General features: G+C 47.3%; 1 protein-coding gene across 3 annotated transcripts in view; it reads left to right on the top strand.

The window, feature by feature from the left end:
- INSR (insulin receptor) overlaps nucleotides 1-19,860 on the top strand; it is a 152,555-nt gene that overhangs the window by 101,530 nt on the left and 31,165 nt on the right. For all 3 annotated transcript variants that reach the window (XM_012813799.2, XM_023508979.1, XM_012813797.2), the window contains 7 exons: nucleotides 2,252-2,573; nucleotides 8,789-8,937; nucleotides 10,604-10,748; nucleotides 11,968-12,182; nucleotides 14,055-14,181; nucleotides 14,804-15,054; nucleotides 16,164-16,331. In XM_012813799.2, coding sequence (XP_012669253.2) covers nucleotides 2,252-2,573; nucleotides 8,789-8,937; nucleotides 10,604-10,748; nucleotides 11,968-12,182; nucleotides 14,055-14,181; nucleotides 14,804-15,054; nucleotides 16,164-16,331 — 1,377 coding nt within the window. The remainder of the gene's footprint in view (nucleotides 1-2,251; nucleotides 2,574-8,788; nucleotides 8,938-10,603; nucleotides 10,749-11,967; nucleotides 12,183-14,054; nucleotides 14,182-14,803; nucleotides 15,055-16,163; nucleotides 16,332-19,860) is intronic.

Here is a 19,860-nt window from a genome sequence, read left to right as displayed (position 1 = left end):
CCCAAAAGATTTGAAAACAGGGACTTGACGAGATGTTTGTAAATCCCTGTTAGTAGCCACATTTGCTAGGTAATTGCTCCAGAAAAGCCCCTTCCCCAGAAAGCCCCTTCCTGCTTTCTCTTAAAGTTACAGCTCCTTTCTAAGCACAGGGAGTTGCCCTCTGAACAACAGGAAGTTGCCTGCTTATCTCCCAGTCACAAAACCTGTCCCAATAACCTGCTGAAAATTTCAAACTTATAGCCCACCCCTAACGGCTCTTCATTGGCTAGTCTACCATCTCATCATCATTCCGAGACTTCCCCTAACCACACCTATATACAGGTGCGCTTTTCTTCCCTCTCTTCTCTACTCTCCCTCTCTCCCCTCTTCTCTCTCCTCTTTTCTCTTCTCTTTTTCTCTCCTCCTTGGTGCTGCTCTGCAGCCTCCCTCCCCCACCAATAAAGACCTATCATACAAGCCTTGGGTGAGATCTCTGCTGGTCGAGTGCCGCCCTTTCAACATTATTTGCAATAGTCAAAAGGTAAAAGCAATCCCAGTTGCTATCCAGAAATGAATGGATCAATGAAAAAAAGGAACTTACCACGTGGGCCATCATGTGGTGGGTGAGCTTTGAGGACATTATGCTCAGAGGTCAAAAAATCTCACTCATAGGAGGTCCCCAAGTCCTCAGTTCCACAGAGACAGAAAGTAGAAGGTGGTGCCAGGGGCTGGAGAGGGGTGGGGAGTTGGTGTCTCATGGGGACAGAGTTTGAGTTTGGGAAGATAAGCAAGGTCTGGAGATGGAGGGTGGTGATGGTGGAACAGCACTGTGAGTGTGCTTACTGTGGCCGAGCTGTGCACTTAAAAATGGATAAGATGGTGAATTTTATGCTGTGTATATTTTACTATGATTAAAAAAATGGTTTCTCAGTTATACTAACCACATGCAGTAGCCACAGAGAAGGGGCTGTATGTGGGACAGCTCAGTGAGAGAACAAATGTGTCAGGGCTGAAAGTTCGATCAGACAGTGCTGTTCATATGTGGATGTGGCTTCTGGTCCCTGGATCTGGCTGGTGGGATCCACTGGGTGCTGGGAAAGTATGCTGAAGCAGTCACAGAGCCTGGGGATTTTCGGTGAGGGATGAACACTCCCTGCTTCCAAACTGTGTTTCAAAGTGTTCAAAAAATGAGGGAAGGAAGTATTTTCGAGAATGAGCTGCCCATGTAGCCAAGGGCTGTCCAGCCTTGAAGAAACTGTCCATAGATGTTTGGGGACAGCATGTTGAGGTGATTAATGACTTCTGGGCAAGTTATTAAACCCCTTTGTGCCTCAGTTTCTCTGTTTGTGAAATAAAAACAAAATAGAGATGACAACATCATCTCCTTCCTAGTTGGGGTGCAGCAGCATGCCAGAGCAGGCTGGCTAGAGCCCACTGTGAAAATGTCAGGAAGTTTGCGAGCTATTTGTTAAACATAAATGTTTTTAAAAAGAACATGATGTCACTCTGGGAGGCTGAGGCAGGTGGACTGCCTGAGCTCAGGAGTTCGAGACCAGCCTGAGCCACAGCGAAACCCCACCTCTAAAAATAGTTGGGTGCTGTGGTAGGTGCCTGTAGTCCCAGCTACTTGGGAGGCTGAGGCAGGAGGATTGCTCAAGAGTAACAGTTTGAGGTTGCTGTGAGCTGGGACACCATGGCACTCTATCGAGGGTGACATACTGAGACTGTCTCAAAAAAGAAAAATAAAATGACATGATGTAAACTGCAACTAAACAAATTATGATACAAAGTTAACGCATGCTCAGAACTCACATGTCCTAATATTCTTCCTACATTTTAAATGCTGTGTTCTTGAGGTTACTGACTGCTTTTGTGCCGGTGTAGATGTGATCATATCTACTGTTGGCAACGTTTTTAGTGGTGTGCTACTATGTGTCTCCTGCCAGCTCTGTGGTCAGCTCTGTGGTCAATTTGTTGGTAAACTGAAATTGACAGGGTGGGAGTAAAGGAGAATTTAGGGCGCTGCAGAAATTGGCAAATTCAGTAAGTGATGGCCTCTCTGTCCCCCAACCCTGGCAGTTAAACATTTAGCAGCACCATTGGTTTTGAGGTTTAAATGAATTAGGAGATGTGCCTGACATATGGCAAAGTGACGTGAAGCTGCCACTGTTGTCACTGTCTTGCTCGGCTTCTCCCTGATTCAGGGCTGCAGCCTGTGCAGACGGGAACTGGGCAGGACCATTGACCCACTGTGCCTTCCTTCTCTCTCCAGTCTGCCCCACTGTCTGCAAGTCGCACGGCTGTACTGCCGAAGGCCTCTGCTGCCATAGCGAGTGTCTGGGCAACTGTTCTGAGCCTGATGACCCCACCAAGTGCATGGCCTGCCGCAACTTCTACCTGGACGGCAGGTGTGTGGAGGCCTGCCCACCCCCGTACTACCACTTCCAGGACTGGCGCTGCGTGAACTTTAGCTTCTGCTATGACCTGCACAACAAATGCAAGAACTCACGGAGGCCGGGCTGCCACCAGTACGTCATTCACAACCGCAGGTGCATTCCTGAATGTCCCTCTGGATACACAATGAACTCCAGCAAGTGAGTCCTGGGCATGGGTCTGGGGTCCGCATAGAGCACGAAGAACATGCTTATGATGGTGTTGCCTTTTAAAACTGTTTGCAAAACCAGAGTTAGTTGGCTTGGAGTGAAGTTGCTGGCCTCAGAAGCTATTTTTTTGCCCCTTGTTTTGGTCCTGGGCTTTGGAGTAGGAGTCAATACCTTTTTCCCTAAAGGGCCAGATAATAAATATTTCTGACCTCTTTGCACCAGTTCTAAGCTTGCCCTATTTAGCTTCCAAACAAAAAAGCATAAAAGAAGTGGTTGGTTTCTCCTAAAAACCTTCACGTGGCCTGCCCTTGATGATGTAGCTGTGTCATTGTTAAAACAAGAGCCCTGCTGAGGTTTCCTGAGTCTTCCCCGATGTATGGCTGGGTGGTGTGCCCAGATTAGTGAGGAACGTACTGTCTCAAGGAGGCAGAGACTCACTGTCACATAATTTTCTGGGCTTAGCTGTTCTTTGAAGGCAAATGCAATCAAACCATTTCCCATCATCTGAGTGAGAAGTAGCAGGGTTTTCTCTCTTTGGCGATGAGTCAGATATCCTACGCACATCGCAGACTTTTTTTGTTCATGTTGTTAGCTTCTTAGATGAGCTATTTTGGTGTCTTGGGCCATAACCAAGTTTAAAAATCTGTTTCCTGGTTTTTGTGTTGAGGTTAAAAAAAAAAAACACAAAACAACATGAAAACAAATCAAAAGCAGATACACATCAAGAGGCCTTGAGCTGACCTGCTTACGTAAAAATCTCTCTCTTCAGACTTGAGAATTAGCCAAGCGAGAGTGTTCTGGTGGGAAATTTTATTTCCCTGGGTGGAGAGGGTGGGAAGGAAAACAATCTTTAATTTCAGTTATTACGAGCCTCTCTTCCAGTGTTTGTGCAACCTGAAAGTACAATATGTTTTGTTTTATTTGTTTTTGATAAAAAACCTATCAGGTGGCTTTGTTGACCTAAAATAGTCTTCTATAAATCACCTCTGCCTGCCAGACAGAACTTCTTTGAAGGGGGTGATGCTAGCTTATTAGTAAGTTGAGGAAGATGACCATATATTTCTTTTGATTCATTTCTTCTCCCCATGTTTGAAATAAAGAGTGAGTATTAATGTCTCTCGGTGAGATGTTTGTTTAAAAAGTATTTGCGGGAGGTGCCGGTGGCTCAGTGAATAGGCTGCTGGCCCCATATACTGAGGACGGCAGGTTCAAACCTGGCCCTGGTCAAGCTGCAACAAAAAAATAGTCTGGGGTTGTGGCGGGTGCCTGTAGTCCCAGCTATCCGGGAGGCTGAGGCAAGAGAATCACCTAAGCCCAAGAGCTGGAGGTAGCTGTGAGCTATGATGCCACAGCACTCTATTGAGGGTGACAAAGTGAGACTCTGTCTCTAAAATAAATAAATAAAAAGTATTGGCCTTAAATAAAAGGTATTTTTCCCTCATCATAACTAAGACCTGAGAAATTTCACAGCTTCTTTTGATATTCTTGCCTGTGGTATAGTAGATCCTAGAACAACAGAACAGAACAGAACAGAACAGAACCCCAAGAAAGTGATAGCACATCTTCAAGGCCTGGGATTTACCGAGAGAAGAGAGCAAAGTGAGAGAAGCTGGTGATGAGGTATCATGACGGCATTTACTTTGTAGGTTTTTAAAAAAAGTGTAATAGTTTTACTTTTGAAGCTTTCATTTTACCTTATGAAAGACTTTATAGTACTGTTGGATTTTTCTACTGTGGTTTGATATCAAATAAGTTCAGATGTGCTTTCTTCCATTCCGGTGGCTTATCTGGGACATAGTTCTTGCTGTTCTCAGAGCAGAGTTCTGGGGACCCATGTAGATTCATTGAAAGGTCCCACTATTTACTGGCATCCCACGGCAACTGAGGATAGCAGTGTGGTGTTCAGAGGTGAGGAGACCAGCTATTTGGGATGAATGCCGAATTTTCAATGGATGTGGGGTATCCATTGGGAAGGGGAGATCCATCAAAAGCCCTTGTCTCTTTTTTTGCCTTCCCCTCACTCCTTGCTGTGAAATGGAGTTCTCGGCTCTGTCCACACACCGTCTGTTTCACATCGTGTCTGGTGTGTCCGGTCACACCTAGTCACTGTGAACAATCTCTTTGTGCATCTTTCTGCTTCCATTCTAGCTGTGCTGGCTGAAAATAGCAACCTGATGATGTCATGTCCTTGTCCAAAACCTTCCAGTGGGTCCCCAAGACTCACAGACAAAACCAAACTTCATCTGCCAGGCTCTACAAGGTCTCTTTTCATTCCGTCTCCCTGGCCCATTGCTATAACCACAGAGGATTTTCTTTCAACTTGCTACATTCATTTTCCACTGTGCCTTTGCACAAGCTGTTCCCTGTTCCCGAAACACATGTCCTTTAATCTTTATTATTTATTTATTTATTTATTTTTGAGACAGAGTTTCACTATGTCACCCTCAGTAGAGCGTTGTGGCATCACAGCTCACAGCAACCTCAATTCTCTTGCTTTAGCCTCCCAAGTAGCTCGGACTACAGGCACCCGCCACAACACCCGGCTATTTTTTTGTTGCAGTTGTCATTGCTGTTTAGCTGGCCTGAGTCGGGTTCAAACCTGCCAGCCTGGGTGTATGTGGCTGGTGCCTTACCCACTGAACTACAGACACCGCCCCCCTTAATCTTTAGATGACTAACTTCTCCGTGCCATCTAGGTTGCTGCTTAAAATTTGCCTCCTTGGAGAATACTTCCCCATCTGAATTAAGCATCTATACACTCTCTGGCACATGAGTCAATTTTAAAACTTTTCATGGCATTTGTTGCTAGCTGATTATTTATTTGTTTATTTATTTTTTTGAGACAGGGTCTCACTCTTTCACTTTCGCTGGAGTGCAGTAGAGTCATCACAGCTCACAGCAACCTCAAACTCCTGGGTTTAAGTGACCCTTCTGTCTCAGCCTCCAGAATAGCTGGGACCACAGGTGCCTACCACCATGCCTGATTAATTTTTTAGTGGAGACACAGTCTTGCTTTTGTTCAGGTTGGTCTCAAACTTCTGATCTGTGATCCTCCCGCCTCAGCCCCCGAGAGTGCTAGGATCACAGGTGTGAGCCACTGTGCCTGGCCTAGCTATATTTTTATGTCAATTTATTTATTCACCCCAACCAGATTATAAGCTTCATGAGGGTTCTTGCTGTGTAACAAAACCGCTTCAGTACTTAGTGACCTAAAATGCTCATTTATGAGTTCTTAAGGTTCTGTGGACTGACCAGTAGTTTCTCTGGCGGGGGTAGCCTCTCATGTCTTGGATGGTCAGTGGGTGTCTTTCCATAGGAGATCTCTCATCTTAAAAAGCAGGTGCTTTTTAAGTCTCAACTTTCATCACATTTGCTAACATCTCATTGGTTAAAGCAACCCAGATGGGAATCCCCAGATCTAACAGGTGTAAAAATCGACTCACTTCTTGGTAGGAGAGGATGCAAAGAACTTGTGGCCATTTCCAGTTTCTCACTAGGAAATTAGATTATCTGTTTTGTTCTTATGTGTATACCTGCAGCTGAGAACAGGGTTGGCAAAGGGCCAGAGAGTAAATATTTTCAGCTCTGAGGGCCATATGGTCTCTGTTATAGCTACTTAGCCCTGCTTTTGTAGTGTGAAAGTGGGGTCAGAGGATATAGTAACCAATGGATGTGGCCATATTCCAATGTACCATTATTTGCTAAAACAGGTGGTCAGCTGGATTTGGCCATGAGCTGTGGTTTGCCAACCCCTGACTTAGAGTATCACCTGCCTGCCACCTGAGAAGTATAGAGCCAGTAAAAGAACCCAAACATTAGATCATGCTTTTGTTTCCATCCCCGATGTTCAGACACCGACTGTGGGTAGTGCAACGCCATTCTGCCACTAACCACCTGGAGTCAGCTTTGGACTCACAAGTTCAAAGCTCAGTCCTCCACGAGACTTCCCTTGCTTCAGTCACCAGCTGCACTTTGGGGATTCCCTGGCCATACTTCTGACCAACTGGCTATAAATTTGGGGGTTCTGACCAACTTTTGGGTTTGTTAATTAACTAGAACAACTCACAGAGCTAATATATACCTTCCATACATACAATTATAGTTTCATTACAGAGGGCACACACAGGGTAAGGTCTATGAGAGTCCTAGAGAGAGAGGACCTTGATCCTTGCTGGTGGAATCAGGGTCATCATCCTCTTGGCACAGCATGTGTTCACCAGCTGGGATGCACCACTGAGCTTCAGTGTCCAGAGTTTTCATTGCTCAGGTGGCTGATATCCCCAGTTCTGTAATCACGTGGTTGGTCTCTCTGGTGACCAGTCCTCATCCTAAAGAGGTGGAGGGGCCCATCACAAGTCATCTCAACATTCCTAACATTCCTAACACAGGAATCTTCTGTCACTCAGAAGATCCCAAGGGTTTTTGAAGTTTGATGCCAAGAACTGAGGTTAAGACCAGATATATTCTTTATTATACCACAGTCCCAAAAGTCATTCTGAAGAATTGAATACAAAAGGGTGTGGATATAGCAACAGCAGCAACAATGAAACCAGTGATGAAAATGATCATCGTAGCAATGAATGGCCATTGTTCTCCATATGCTGGGTGCTTTACATGGTGGGCATCAGTGCCCATCACAGCCTGTGGGCTTGGCTCTGTCATCTCTGTTTTACAGATGAGGAAAACCAAAACTAATAGTTGAGAATCTTGTGGTTTCATGTGACAGGACCCCAACTCAAACTGGCTTAAGTAAGATTAAAAGAGTATATAGGTGCTCCAAACCAAAAAGTTGTGTGATTGTTTCAGGTATGGCTGTATCCAGGAGTTCTAATGATGTATATGATCAATTTCTTTTCAGCCTTTGGCTTTATTTTGCTCTCGGTTGGATTTGTTCTCAGGCAGCCTCCCCTTCACCTCTCACCCCTCACCCCATGCCAGCAAGAGAACACACTCTCTTATTTACTCTGGAGGGAAGACGCTGTCTCCTTCTAGGAGGTTCTAGAAAAACCTTTTGCAGGCTCAGTGCCTGTAGCTCAGTGGGTAGGGCACTGGCCATATACATGGGGCTGGTGGGTGCAAACCCGGCCTGCACCTGCTAAACACCAATGACAACTGCAACAAAAAGAAAAGCTGGGCATTGTGGCGGGTGCCTGTAGTCCCAGCTACTTGGGAGTCTGAGGCAAGAGAATTGCTTAAGCCCAAGAGTTTTGAAGTTTCTGTGAGCTGTGATACTACTGCACTCTACTGAGGGTGACATAGTGAGACTCTGTCTCAAAAACAAAACACAAACAAATAAACAAACCACTTGCTGCATTGACTTGGGTAGGCTAGCCACCTCTGAACCCTCAGCAAGGGATAGAAGGTGCTGTTCAGGCTGGCTTGGGTCCTGTTCCCTGTCTGGATCTAGAGGGCTTTGTCAATCAAGAACTCACCTCAGAGACCCCATGTAGGGGAGGGCTGGTTCTCAAATTCACAGGAGGCCATAGGTAGGCAAAGCCAAAAACTGCCCAAGTCACCTGCTATCAAAATGTGGGGCTGTATTGCAGCTGTGATGGTGTCAAACCCCACTCAGAACAATAGACATCCTGCGTCCTCAAAACGGTGGGCTAATTCTACCACACTGGGTTAACAGCGTTAATTCTGCTGCTGTGGCATCATGGCACTGGTCTAGTGTCAGGTCTGTCAGTTCAGTATAACAGTATAATTCTTATCACCATGGTAACACCACCATCCCATCACTTCAGTGTAATGCACCATAGGACATGGTGTGAACCCCATCACCTGTGGTACAACGTTGAGTCTTGTGTCAGTTTGGCATAAAGCGTGAGGACCTGCTACCACTGGGTTATGGCATAAGTCTTTCAGTTTGGGCAGTGGCCCTTCTCTGTGGTCAGTTTTCTGCCTTCCCTCCCCAGGGGCATTTGGCAATGTCCAGGGACATTTTTGTCATGACTTGGGAGCAGGGATGCTACTGGCATCTAATGGGTGGAGCCTGGGGGTTCTGCTCTATATTCTACAACGCACAGCATGCCCCACCTCCCACCCCACATGTCAACAGTGCTGAGGTCAGGAAACTCTCTCTGGATAATGTATGAGTCTGCCCCTTGGGACCCCACGCCAGGATGTAGTGTGCTGTCTGCCATGTGGAAGGGACCCTGTGTGTCCTGGCCCCTCACTCTTTCTCTCCTTCTCTGTTCCCTCCTCAGCCTGATGTGCACACCGTGCCTGGGCCCCTGTCCCAAGGTCTGCCACATCCTAGAAAGTGAGAAGACCATCGACTCGGTGACATCTGCCCAGGAGCTCCGAGGATGTACTGTTATCAACGGGAGTCTGATCATCAACATCCGAGGGGGCAGTGAGTGCTCTGGGTTGTGGGAGGGCGACTGTCAGGTTCTGGGTCCCTGTGAGCTCAGCCCGGGATCTGCAGCACAGTACTAGGCAATTTTCTTTTGAGATGGGATCGTACTCTGTCACCCAGACTAGAATGCAGTGGCACCAGCTTAGCTCACTGCAACCTCCAACTCCTGGGTTCAAGGGATCCTTCTGCTTCAGCCTCCTGAGTAGTTGAGACTACAGGTGCCTACCACTATGATTGGCTAATTTTTCTGTTTTTAGTAGACATGGGGCTCTCACTCTTGCTCAGGCTTGTCTCTACCTCCTGGATTTAAGTGATCCTCCCTCTTTGGCTCCCAGAAGGCTGGGATTACAGGTGTGAACCACCACACCCGGCCTCCTAGTCAATTTCAAGATCATTCAGTGGCTGACCCATTGGTACAGTCACACCACACATTTGCCTCAGAACGTGAAATGAGCAGGCTAGTGTTGGCCCCACCCATCCTGAGATTCTCATTTTCTAAGTAGAGAGCTAGGGGCATTGAGAATCTGCTCCTTTTCTTTTTTTTTTTTTTGAGACAGGATCTCACTCTGTTGCCCAGGTTATTAGGGTGTGGGGCTGTAATCATAGCTCACCACAATGCTGAACGTCTGGGCTCAAGCAGTCCTCTTGCCTCAGTATCTGGGGCTATACCTGTCACTGCCACACCTGGCTCAGTTTTTAATTTTTTTGTAGAGTCAGGTTGTGGCTATGTTGCTCAGGCTGATCTGAAACTCCTGGCCTCAGGAGTGAGGCCTCAGGGTTGTGGCTATGTTGCTCAGGCCTCAAAACTCCTGGCCTCCTGATTCTCCCACAATGGCCTCTCAAAGTGCGGGGATAAGGCCTGACCCATCACCCCTGGCCAGCATGTCTAGTGATTAGGCAACATGCCGCACTGTAGGTCTGTAGACCATGTTTCTAGAAATACTGTTTCAGGCAAAAAGCCATTCCTTTATTTATTCAGCAAACATTCACTGAATACTCAAAGTGAACAAAACGGAGTCCTTGCCATGATGGATCTTACAGAAAAGCAAATCAGTAATGCACAATGTAAGATCAGAGGTGGTCCATGCTATGAAGGAAGGCACAGCGGAGTGATGGCAGAGCAGAGACCAGCAACCTTCTGCTCTAAATTGTCACAGGATGAACACATTCAGCTTTGCAAGCTGGGCAATCTGTCATGAATGAATCAGTTCTGCTGTTGTAGTATGAAAACAGCCACAGTCACAGGTCAACCTGTGTGTGTGGCTCCATTCCTATAAAACTTTATTTACATAACAAGTGGGATTTGCCCAGTGGGCTGCAGTTTGCTACCATCTGAAACAGAGAATGAAAAGGGTTGTTATTTTAGAGAAGTTTCTGGTGTGGGGAGGGATGGTTTGAGATAGTGATGGAATAAACCAAGGAAATATATGAGGGAATAATATTCTGGGCAAAAGAGGCTGCCAGGGCACAGGCCTAAGGAAGGAGTCTGCTCTCCTGTTTAAGGAGTGGGAAGGACTTCAGACTATGTTCTAAGCATTGTGGGTTTTGAGCAGGGTGTGTTGAAATCATTTACAGCCTATAGGTTATCTCCTCACCACAGGAAATTAGAGGAAGATTAAAATATTTCTATAGAAACTCACCAGCCATTCTCTTCTTTCCCTAGATAACCTGGCAGCAGAGCTAGAAGCCAATCTTGGCCTCATTGAAGAAATTTCAGGGTATCTGAAAATCCGTCGATCTTACGCTCTGGTGTCACTTTCCTTCTTCCGGAAGTTACGTCTGATTCGAGGAGAGACCTTGGAAATGGGGTAAATGGGCCCTATTCTGAGTTTGTGGCCTGAGGGCTAACTAGGAAGTTTATGAATTAGAAAAGCTTTAAAAAAAATTTTTGTCCTTTTTTTCTTTCGAGACAGAATCCCACTATGTTGCCCTTGGTAGAGTGCCCTGGTGTCACAGCTCACAGGAACCTCAAACTCTTGGGCTGAGGTGATTCTCTTGCCTCAGCCTCTGAAGTAGCTGGGACTACAGGCGCCTGGCAATATTTTTTTTTTTTTTTAACTGTAGTTGTTATTGTTGTTTGGCAGGCCTGGGCTGGGTTTGAACCCGCCAGCCCTCATGTATGTGGCTGGCGCCCTAACCACTGAGATTTTTAAAAAAAAATTTCCTTTTTTAAGATAAATTTATTTCAGGTTGGGCGGTGCCTGTGGCTCAAAGGAGTAAGGCGCCACCCTCATATGCCAGAGGTGATGGATTCAAACCTAGCCCCAACCAAAATTGCAAAAAAAAAAAAAATTTAGGTTAATGTGAGGGTACAAACAACTAGGTTACAATATTTGCATTTGCACTCTTCCATGGTGCCCATTAAGTGGGAGTGTGCCAATCCCTTCCCGCCTCCCCCCTCTCCTTCTCTCTTTCCCCTTCCCTCCAACTTGAATTGAATTGAGTTTTTCTCCTATGTGGGCATGAATTAGATCATCTATTGGCTTCATATTAGTATCGAATACATTGGATACTTCTTAATTCTTGTGTTACTTTACTAAGAAGAATGTGTTCCAACTTCATCCAGGTTAATACAAAAGATGTAAAGCCTCCATCATTTTTATGGCTGCATAGTATTCCACGGTATACATATACTACAGTTTGTTAATCCATTCCTGGGTTGGCGGGCTTTTTTTTTTTAAACAAACAAGAAAACACCATTAGGAGAATGTCTCTGGAAAAAATCTTGGGAGAAAGGTACCTAAAGGTCTATTCAGCTAAAAAACCCATAAAAGCTGTTTTGTGGTTTGAAAAACTAGAGGGAGAATAGCCCAACCTTTGGGCCCAACTCCTGGGGTGCTAGCTGGAACTTGCTGATAAGAGCACCTGACCGGCCACTTGAGTGGCACTGTGAGGAGGTGCTGCCTGTGTGAACTGGAGCTTCCCTCCTTGTCCCCATTGTCTGTCCTCATTTCTGGGGTCCCCTTCCCCCCCCGCCCCAGGTCTTGCTGTCACATGCTGAGGGCTGTGCATGTGCTGTCCCCACAGGAGCTATTCTTTCTATGCCTTGGACAACCAGAACCTAAGGCAGCTCTGGGACTGGAGCAAACACAACCTCACCATCACTCAGGGGAAACTCTTCTTCCACTACAATCCCAAACTCTGCTTGTCAGAAATCCACAAGATGGAAGAAGTTTCAGGAACCAAGGGCCGCCAGGAGAGGAACGACATTGCCCTGAAGACCAATGGGGACCAGGCATCCTGTAAGTAGCACTGTCCTGGAGCTCCCTACTGAGCAGCCAGAAGATATGAGTGTCCTTCTCCCTCCACCAGGCTGGCCTCCAGGGACACGTCACTGCCCCTAGTGAGATGTGACCGCATGTTGTATGATGGCCTTCCTTGTTAAGGGCAGGTTTAGAATATCTGATCACTGTGTTTATGGCACCAAGTACAATGCCTGCTGCCGGGTGATGCCACATATACATTATGTGAATAAATGAGTAAATGAATGACAGCTCCTTATAGATATTTCAGGCCCAGGGCTGATGCTCAGGAGTTCAAAGTTGAGTAAAATGTTGGTGTCAGTCTGTATCTTCCAGGAAGCAGATGCCCAGTTGGAGCAAGAAAAGGGAGAGAGAGCCTCCTGATAACAGGGTGGGTCTGACCCCTGTGAACAAGGAGGGAGGAGAGTGGATAGGACAGCTTTGCACCTACGCATGCATGCCTTGTCCAAGTCCAAAGGCAGCATCAGGCAACAGCTGTCTGTACAAAAGTCCGAAATTCGATAGGAGTGTCCCCTCTACCCCAGCTCAGTCAGTGGGTGGGAGCTGCCCAAGGAAAGTTAGGCCTTGGCTCAAACTACAGCAGGTCCTGTAGTTTGTGCAGGTGGAGACCAACTGCTGACTGTACTCCCCTGACACTTTTGAGCAGTGAGTGTCCACGGCTTTGGTGACACTCTCCTGGGGGGACAGTTCCTTATGGCTCTGGTCCCCCCAGACTGTGATCAGCACCACTCCATGGTCTGTTAGGAGCCAGGCCTCACAGCAGAGGTGAGCATGGTGAATGAGGAAGCTTCATCTGTATTTATAGCCACTCCCCATTGCTGGCATCATTGCCTGAGCTCCACCTCCTATCATATAGTGGCTGCATTAGATTCTTATATGAGTAGGCACCCTACTGTAACCCACTCATGTGAGGAAGTCAAGGTTGTGCTCCTTATGACAATCTAATGACTGGTGATCTGAGGTGGTGATGCCAGTGCTGGGGAGCGGCTGATTATCATTAGCAGAGAGGCGTGCATACACAGAGACCATAATAAATTAATTGTTTGCAGGATCACATCAAAACCATCCCTCTACCCTGGTCCACGGAATAACTATTTTCCATGAAATAAGTCACTGATGTCCAAAAGGTTGAGGACCACTGCTTTATGGCAAAATGTAGCTCCAGGAGAGTGCGAAGTTGGATGCTTGCTTTAGGAGGAGGTTTCTTTTCTTGACAGACATGTCTCTCTAAGCCAGTGGGTCACAACCCCTTTGTAATAATGAAAAGACATCGCTGCATTAGGAAGGTTGAGAACAACTGCTGCTGTAGTGACCCACAGGCTGCATGAACTCACTTGGTGTGTATTTATTTAGATAGACTGGTGTTGCATCTTCTGCCAGATGAGGCTTGCAAGTGAGTCCGCATGCAAGACACAATTGTATCAGGAAGAACATGACTCTTGAAAAGTCTCTTCTCCTGGTAACTCTTGGCTGGTTGTCCAAGCTCACATCCCTTGACACATGACAGCCAGTACGTCCAGAGACAAGGTGTAGGGGCTGGGCTAGGAAAGCAACTTTATTTGGAGAGCTAGCAAACTGAGAATTGTGTGGCTGGTAGTGTGCGCTTGGGCTTGGTTACACTGCATTGAGTGCCATCTGGGTAACTGGCTTGTGTGGGGGACCTAGCCACACAATTAATTCCAGCTTTTCAGTCTCCCCATTTCTACACTCAGAGAGACGAGGCCCAGCAGACTAGTCTCTCCCTTTACCCAGGCCCTCAAGGAAGTGTGGGGTCATGCACTTGGCCCTGAAACTAACTGCTTGATACTGATGTTGTCTGTTTTATTAATTTCTCTTTTTTAACTTTTCTAGGTGAAAATGAATTACTTAAATTTTCTTACATTCGGACATCTTTTGACAAGATCTTGCTGAAATGGGAGCCTTACTGGCCCCCCGACTTCCGAGACCTCTTGGGCTTTATGCTGTTCTACAAAGAGGCGTAAGTAGGAGAGTGGAGAGTTGGAGAGGAGATGAGGGCTGTGGTAGTTCGCTCAGAACTCCCTTTTCTGGTTCCTTTCTGTCTCCTTCCTGGAGTAAATATCCTAGGTTCCTTTTCATGATCTCACCTGTTGACAGTATGCACAGACATGTATGTCTCCTTTTCTCAAAGCCTGATAAATGGGGCAGGGCATGGTGGCTCACGCCTGTGATCCCAGCACTTGGGGAGGCCATGGGGGGAGGATTGCTTGAGGCCAGGAGTTTGAGACCAGCCTGAACTAGAGCAAGACCCTGTTTCTACTAAAAATAGAAAAGTTAGCTGGGGTTGTGGCAGGTGCCTATAGTCCCTCAGCTACCAGTCCCAGGTGCCTCAGCTACCTAAGAGGCTGAGGCAGGAGGATTGCTTGAGCCCAGGAATTTGAGGCTGCTGTAAGCTATGATGATGCGACGGCATTCTAGTCTGGGGGACAGAGGGAGATCCTGTCTCAAACAAACAAACAAAAAAACAACCCTATAGGATGTACCATCTCCCCACAAAAAAAGATCCCCAGGGTCCATCTGCATGGTGCTCAGGGTGGTAGGTACATAAAGGTAACCATTACCTTCCTGTTTTGTCTTGAAAGCCCTTATAAGAATGTGACAGAGTTCGACGGGCAGGACGCTTGTGGTTCCAACAGCTGGACAGTGGTGGACGTGGACCCCCCTTTGAGGTCCAATGACCCCAAGTCTCAGAACCACCCTGGGTGGCTAATGCGTGGTCTCAAGCCCTGGACCCAGTATGCCATCTTTGTCAAGACCCTGGTCACCTTTTCAGATGAACGCCGGACCTATGGGGCCAAGAGTGACATCATTTATGTCCAGACAGATGCCACCAGTGAGTGTGTCCTGTGACTGTGACTTTGCCCATGTGTTGAAACATCCTACCTCCGACAGGCTGATACCTGAGTTGTCATTGGCTTTTAAAGGAGCTTGGTATTGGGGCTTATGTTCTGAGAAGATGAGAACATGAGCAACAAGCCACCTGTGGGGAATATATATTTTTTGCTTCCCACTAAAAAAAAATTCAGATATTTTATAGCATGCAAGGAGGAACCACCCCATTCAGCCACCCCCTCAGCTTTGCCTCCGGCTATTTTAGTCTTTCTCTGTCTTCCTGCTTCAGGGTCCCTGTTAGGGGGGAGAGGAGGGCTGCAGTGCTTCACAGCAATCTAGTTGTATTTTGATAAAGCAGAAGTCCTTCTCCTAGAGCGGTAGTTCTCAAGTGGGAGGTGAAAGCAGCAATGACCAGTTACTTTTGGTCGCAGTTGGGGAGATGGGACTCCAGGCATTTAGTGGGTGGGAACCAGGGATGCCCCTCCCCCCATGACACATTATCCAGCCCCAAAGTCCACAGTGCTGAGGCTGCCATACGGGAGGACGGAGTCCAGACTTTATGCATAAGCCCTCTCCTTCAACAGGTACCCTCTTACCCTGTGTCCTCTAGCAATACTAAAAGATGCATAGCTTCCAGAAACTTCCAGCTTTCCAGACTTCAGGTCTTTGTACCTCCACACCCTCCCAACTCCTTCAGCCACCTCCTTTCTTGAGGGGAAGATTTACAGCACCCAAAGGCAGCGCGTTGTTGGGGTGTCTGATGCCAGTTTAAGGAGGCCATCCGAAGGGTTCGCGTCTGCCCTGTGACCAGGCTCACTGCGGCGCAGGGGCAGACGTTAACCGCTGTCCTCAGTCTCCGCGGTGGCTTCTTCCCGGGGCCCAGGAGTGCGTGGCGCCGGTGAGCTCTGTGGGCGTGTGAGCCGGGTGGACCCGCGAGCCGACCGAGACCCGCGCCAGGGCCACGGCTGAGCGCACCCGCGCCCTCCCCTGTTTTCTCGGTGCTGAGTGTCACCACAGCTAACACACTTGCGACTTCCTCACCGGGGTGTCCCTCCCTCCTCGCCCCTGCGCTCTCCCTCACCATGGCCCTGTGTCCTTTCTCCTTTGCAGATCCTTCCGTCCCCCTGGACCCCATCTCGGTTTCTAATTCCTCATCCCAGATTCTTCTGAAGTGGAAGCCCCCCTCTGACCCCAATGGCAACATCACTCACTACCTGGTTTTCTGGGAGAGGCAGGCGGAAGACAGCGAGCTATATGAGCTGGACTATTGCCTCAAAGGTGAGTGCCGCCCTGCTGGGCGCAGTGGAGGTCTGTGGGCGTGGGCAGTCCCAGCGACTCTGTTCCTCTTACACAAACACACATTTTTATTTTATTTATTTACTTATTTATTTATTTTTTTGAGACAGAGCCTCAAGCTTTCCCCCTGGGTAGAGTGCCCTGGCATCACAGCTCACAGCAACCTCCAACTCCTGGGCTCAAGCGAGTCTCCTGCCTCAGCCTCCCAAGTAGCTGGGACCACAGGCGCCTGCCACAGCCCCCGGCTGTTTTTTGGTTGCAGCTGTCATTGTTGTTTGGAGCCCGGGCTGGATTCGAACTCCCCACCTTAGGTGTATGTGGCTGGCACCTTAGCCACTTGAGCCACAGGCGCCAAGCCAAACACACATTTTTAAACAGTGTTCTACACACACATGCACATCCAGGACACATGCTCAAACCAGCCATTTTCTCTGAATTTCCCCCGCTTTCTTCTTCCTCCCCTGCTCAAACCAAGGGGGTGCAGCTGTGTGAGACCTCACAGGGCTCTCCTGGGCAAAGATGACACGCAACCAGTTGTGTTGAGAGGTTGTAGACAGGGTCAGGCGAAGATTTTGGCTCTAGTGAGGCCCTTCAGTTCCAAGGCTTGCAGGCAGCAAGGAGAGATCATTGCTTCTCCTCCTCCTAAATTTTCAATTAAAAATGTATACAAATGACAGTTTTTTTAAAAAAAATCTTGCCTCTTTAATGGACTCTCATCCACCTGAAGGAAAACAGAAAAATAGTTGCGGTCTCAAATTAGTGTATACATTAGTTTAAAGTTATAAAACTAGATTTGAAAAACAAAAGCAAATCCAACAAAAAGGGCTGGATGAGATTCGCCTACAGATGAAATCCCAAATGCTTTGAGAGGCCAGGGGCAGGCAGATCGCTTGAGGCTAGGAGTTTGGGCCACATAGCAAGATTCCATCTCTACAAAAAGTAAAAAAGTTAGCTGAGTGTGGTGGGGTGCACCCAAGTTCCCAGCTACTTAGGAAGATGAGGTAGGAGGATCACTTAAGCCCTCCAAGGCAATGAGCCTTTGTGACATCACTGTACTCCAGCCTGAGTAAGGTTCCGTCTCAAAAATAAAAAAAACAAAACAAAATCCCTGCCAAACTAGAGAAGTAGCAGCCTTTATTTTCCCCTTAGTTTTGGCTTGTTGATCTTGATTTCATTTTCTTGAGGTATTTTCAGTTAGTGATAACATCCTTAGCCATGACCTTGGAGAAGAAGGCCAGGAGGGCTGCTGGGCGAGGCCTGGTGTGGCAGAGGCCCAGAGGCCCAGAATTTGAGGTATGCTTTTCGCTTGGCCCCTGACCTGCTGTAGGGTGTTAGCAAAGCCCCCAAGCAAGTCACCATCTGCCTCCTTTTTGGGAAAAGGGGCGGGAGGACAGATGATCTCTGGGAACTGTCCCAGCTCTAAGATCATGTGCTATATGTGTGCCTGTGACATCATCCTTGCCTGACCTGAGGGTTGCAAATGTGATTTATCTCCCTGGATGCTTTATATAACTCTGGGGGCGAGTCCAGGCGTTGGCTCTGCTTCAAACCATTGGCCTTGCATTTGAATAACCAAAACCATCAGCTAGAGCCACCAGCAATGTCAGTCAAAGCTTTCCTTTTTTTTTTTTTTTAATTCTGAAAGTCTAAATCTCTGATCACCATGCAACTGTTTATTTTATTTTTTTCATGCAACTGTTTAGACATGGGTTTATTTGCAATTATCACAATGTTTATATAATTTAAAGTAAACTTACTTAGGGCAAACACTGTGTGACCTAGCCCATAGAAGCATCCTAGAGTGGTCAGGTTCACAGAGACAGGAAGCAGAAAGGTGGATGCTGTAGGCTGGGATGGGGAGGCTGTGTCTCATGGGGACAGAGTTTCATTTGGGGAGATGAGAAAGTTCTAGAAGTGGAGGGTGGTCATGGTTACCCAACATTGTGAATGTGTGGCATGGCACACTTAAAAGTGGTCACAATAAAAAAGTCACACTACTTAGTTACTAATAGGAAGCTACTACTGGACATGGTTAATGAGTTTATTTATTCTATATGAGTGTTTTAAATTGTGGTAAAATACATATCGCATACAATTTATCATTTTAACATGTGCTATTCAGTGACATTAAGCACACTTGCAGTGCTATGTAACTGTTACCACCCTCCGTTTCTAGAACTTTTTCATTATCCCAAACTGGAACTCTTTCCCCATGAAACACCAACTCCCTACCCCCTCCCCAGCCCCTGGCACCACCTTCTACTTTCTGTTTCTGTGGACCTGATGACTCTGGGGACTTCACCGTGCTTTCTTTCCATAGTCTCAGAAAAACCACGGGGCCCCCACATTCCATGCAGTGGATATAGAGAGTGGAAAGCAGGTGGGTCACTTGTGCCTCACTAGATCTTTCTCTCCAGAAAGATGTTAGGAGTGCCCCTTGCTAAGGTAGTCCTACATTTTTCTTCTCCTGTAAATGCTGTTAACTAGAGTCAACCCAGCTAAGATTTTCTGTCTATTCATAAATGTAAGAAGCATTTTCTGGAGTTCCTTGTAGGCCTTCCGAGCTGCATACATACTCGGGCTTCTCAGTGGGTTCTCACTGTTCACGGGAGGGTACGGTACTTGAGACGTTCATGGAGAGCTGATTGCCTACTCCCAAGGCCTTAAAGGGAGGGGAAAATGGCACTTCCTCTGCTTGGTCAATGCTAGGCAGACACCAGGCACTCAGTGGGTCTGGGGCTGTCGGCTGTGCCTGTGCAGTCACGTCCACTGTTGTGGCTGTGCGAGTGGAGTGGCTGGGCTCACCCCTTGAGTCACCAGAGCCCCTGGAACTTGATGGCCATCCTTGTACTTAAAGAAAAGTTTTGTATTTTTAGGGACTGTTACCCGTTTCTTTTCAATTTTTAATTCCCTTTTCCATGCATATTTGAAAAGTTCCCTCTTTGACCTCCTCTTGTGTCTTTAGTTTAGAGTTTTTCTCCTTGAGCGTTGCTGCTATCTGGGCACTGTAGGGTATGGAGCAGCTTCCCTGGTCTTCACCCACAAGGTACCAGAAGCACCCCAGCCCAGTCTTGACAGCCACAGATGTGTCCAGAGATTGTCCCATGTTCTTGATGAGGGGAAAACAGGGAACAAGATTGCCCATGGGTTGAAATCACTGGCTGACTGAGTCTGATTCTGGATTCACAGAGGGTCCCCTTAGAATTCCCTCTGGAGTTCTGCTCTGCCCTCTCCTATTTGAGTGGTTGGTTGATTATTTCTTTCATTTATTTAGCTGCAGTCTGGCCCCATCATCTTTTTCTAACTCACTTCCCACCATCTGCCCTTAATCCCCCTTCTCGGTACATTGGCTTTTTGGTTGGTTTGTTTCTTGAGACACAGTTTCGCTCTGCTGCTGCCCCTGGCTGGAGTGCAGTGGCACCATCACAGCTCACAGCAACCTCAAACTCCTGGGCTTAAGTGATCCTCCTGCCTCAGCCTCCTGAGTAGCTGGGACTATTGGCCTGTGCCA

Source organism: Otolemur garnettii, unplaced genomic scaffold (assembly GCF_000181295.1).
Source record: "Otolemur garnettii isolate 467f Iridium unplaced genomic scaffold, OtoGar3 scaffold00302, whole genome shotgun sequence".
NCBI lineage: Eukaryota > Metazoa > Chordata > Mammalia > Primates > Galagidae > Otolemur > Otolemur garnettii.
Note: the sequence above shows the minus strand (reverse complement) of the source record. Positions and strands in the feature narration are given on the sequence as shown.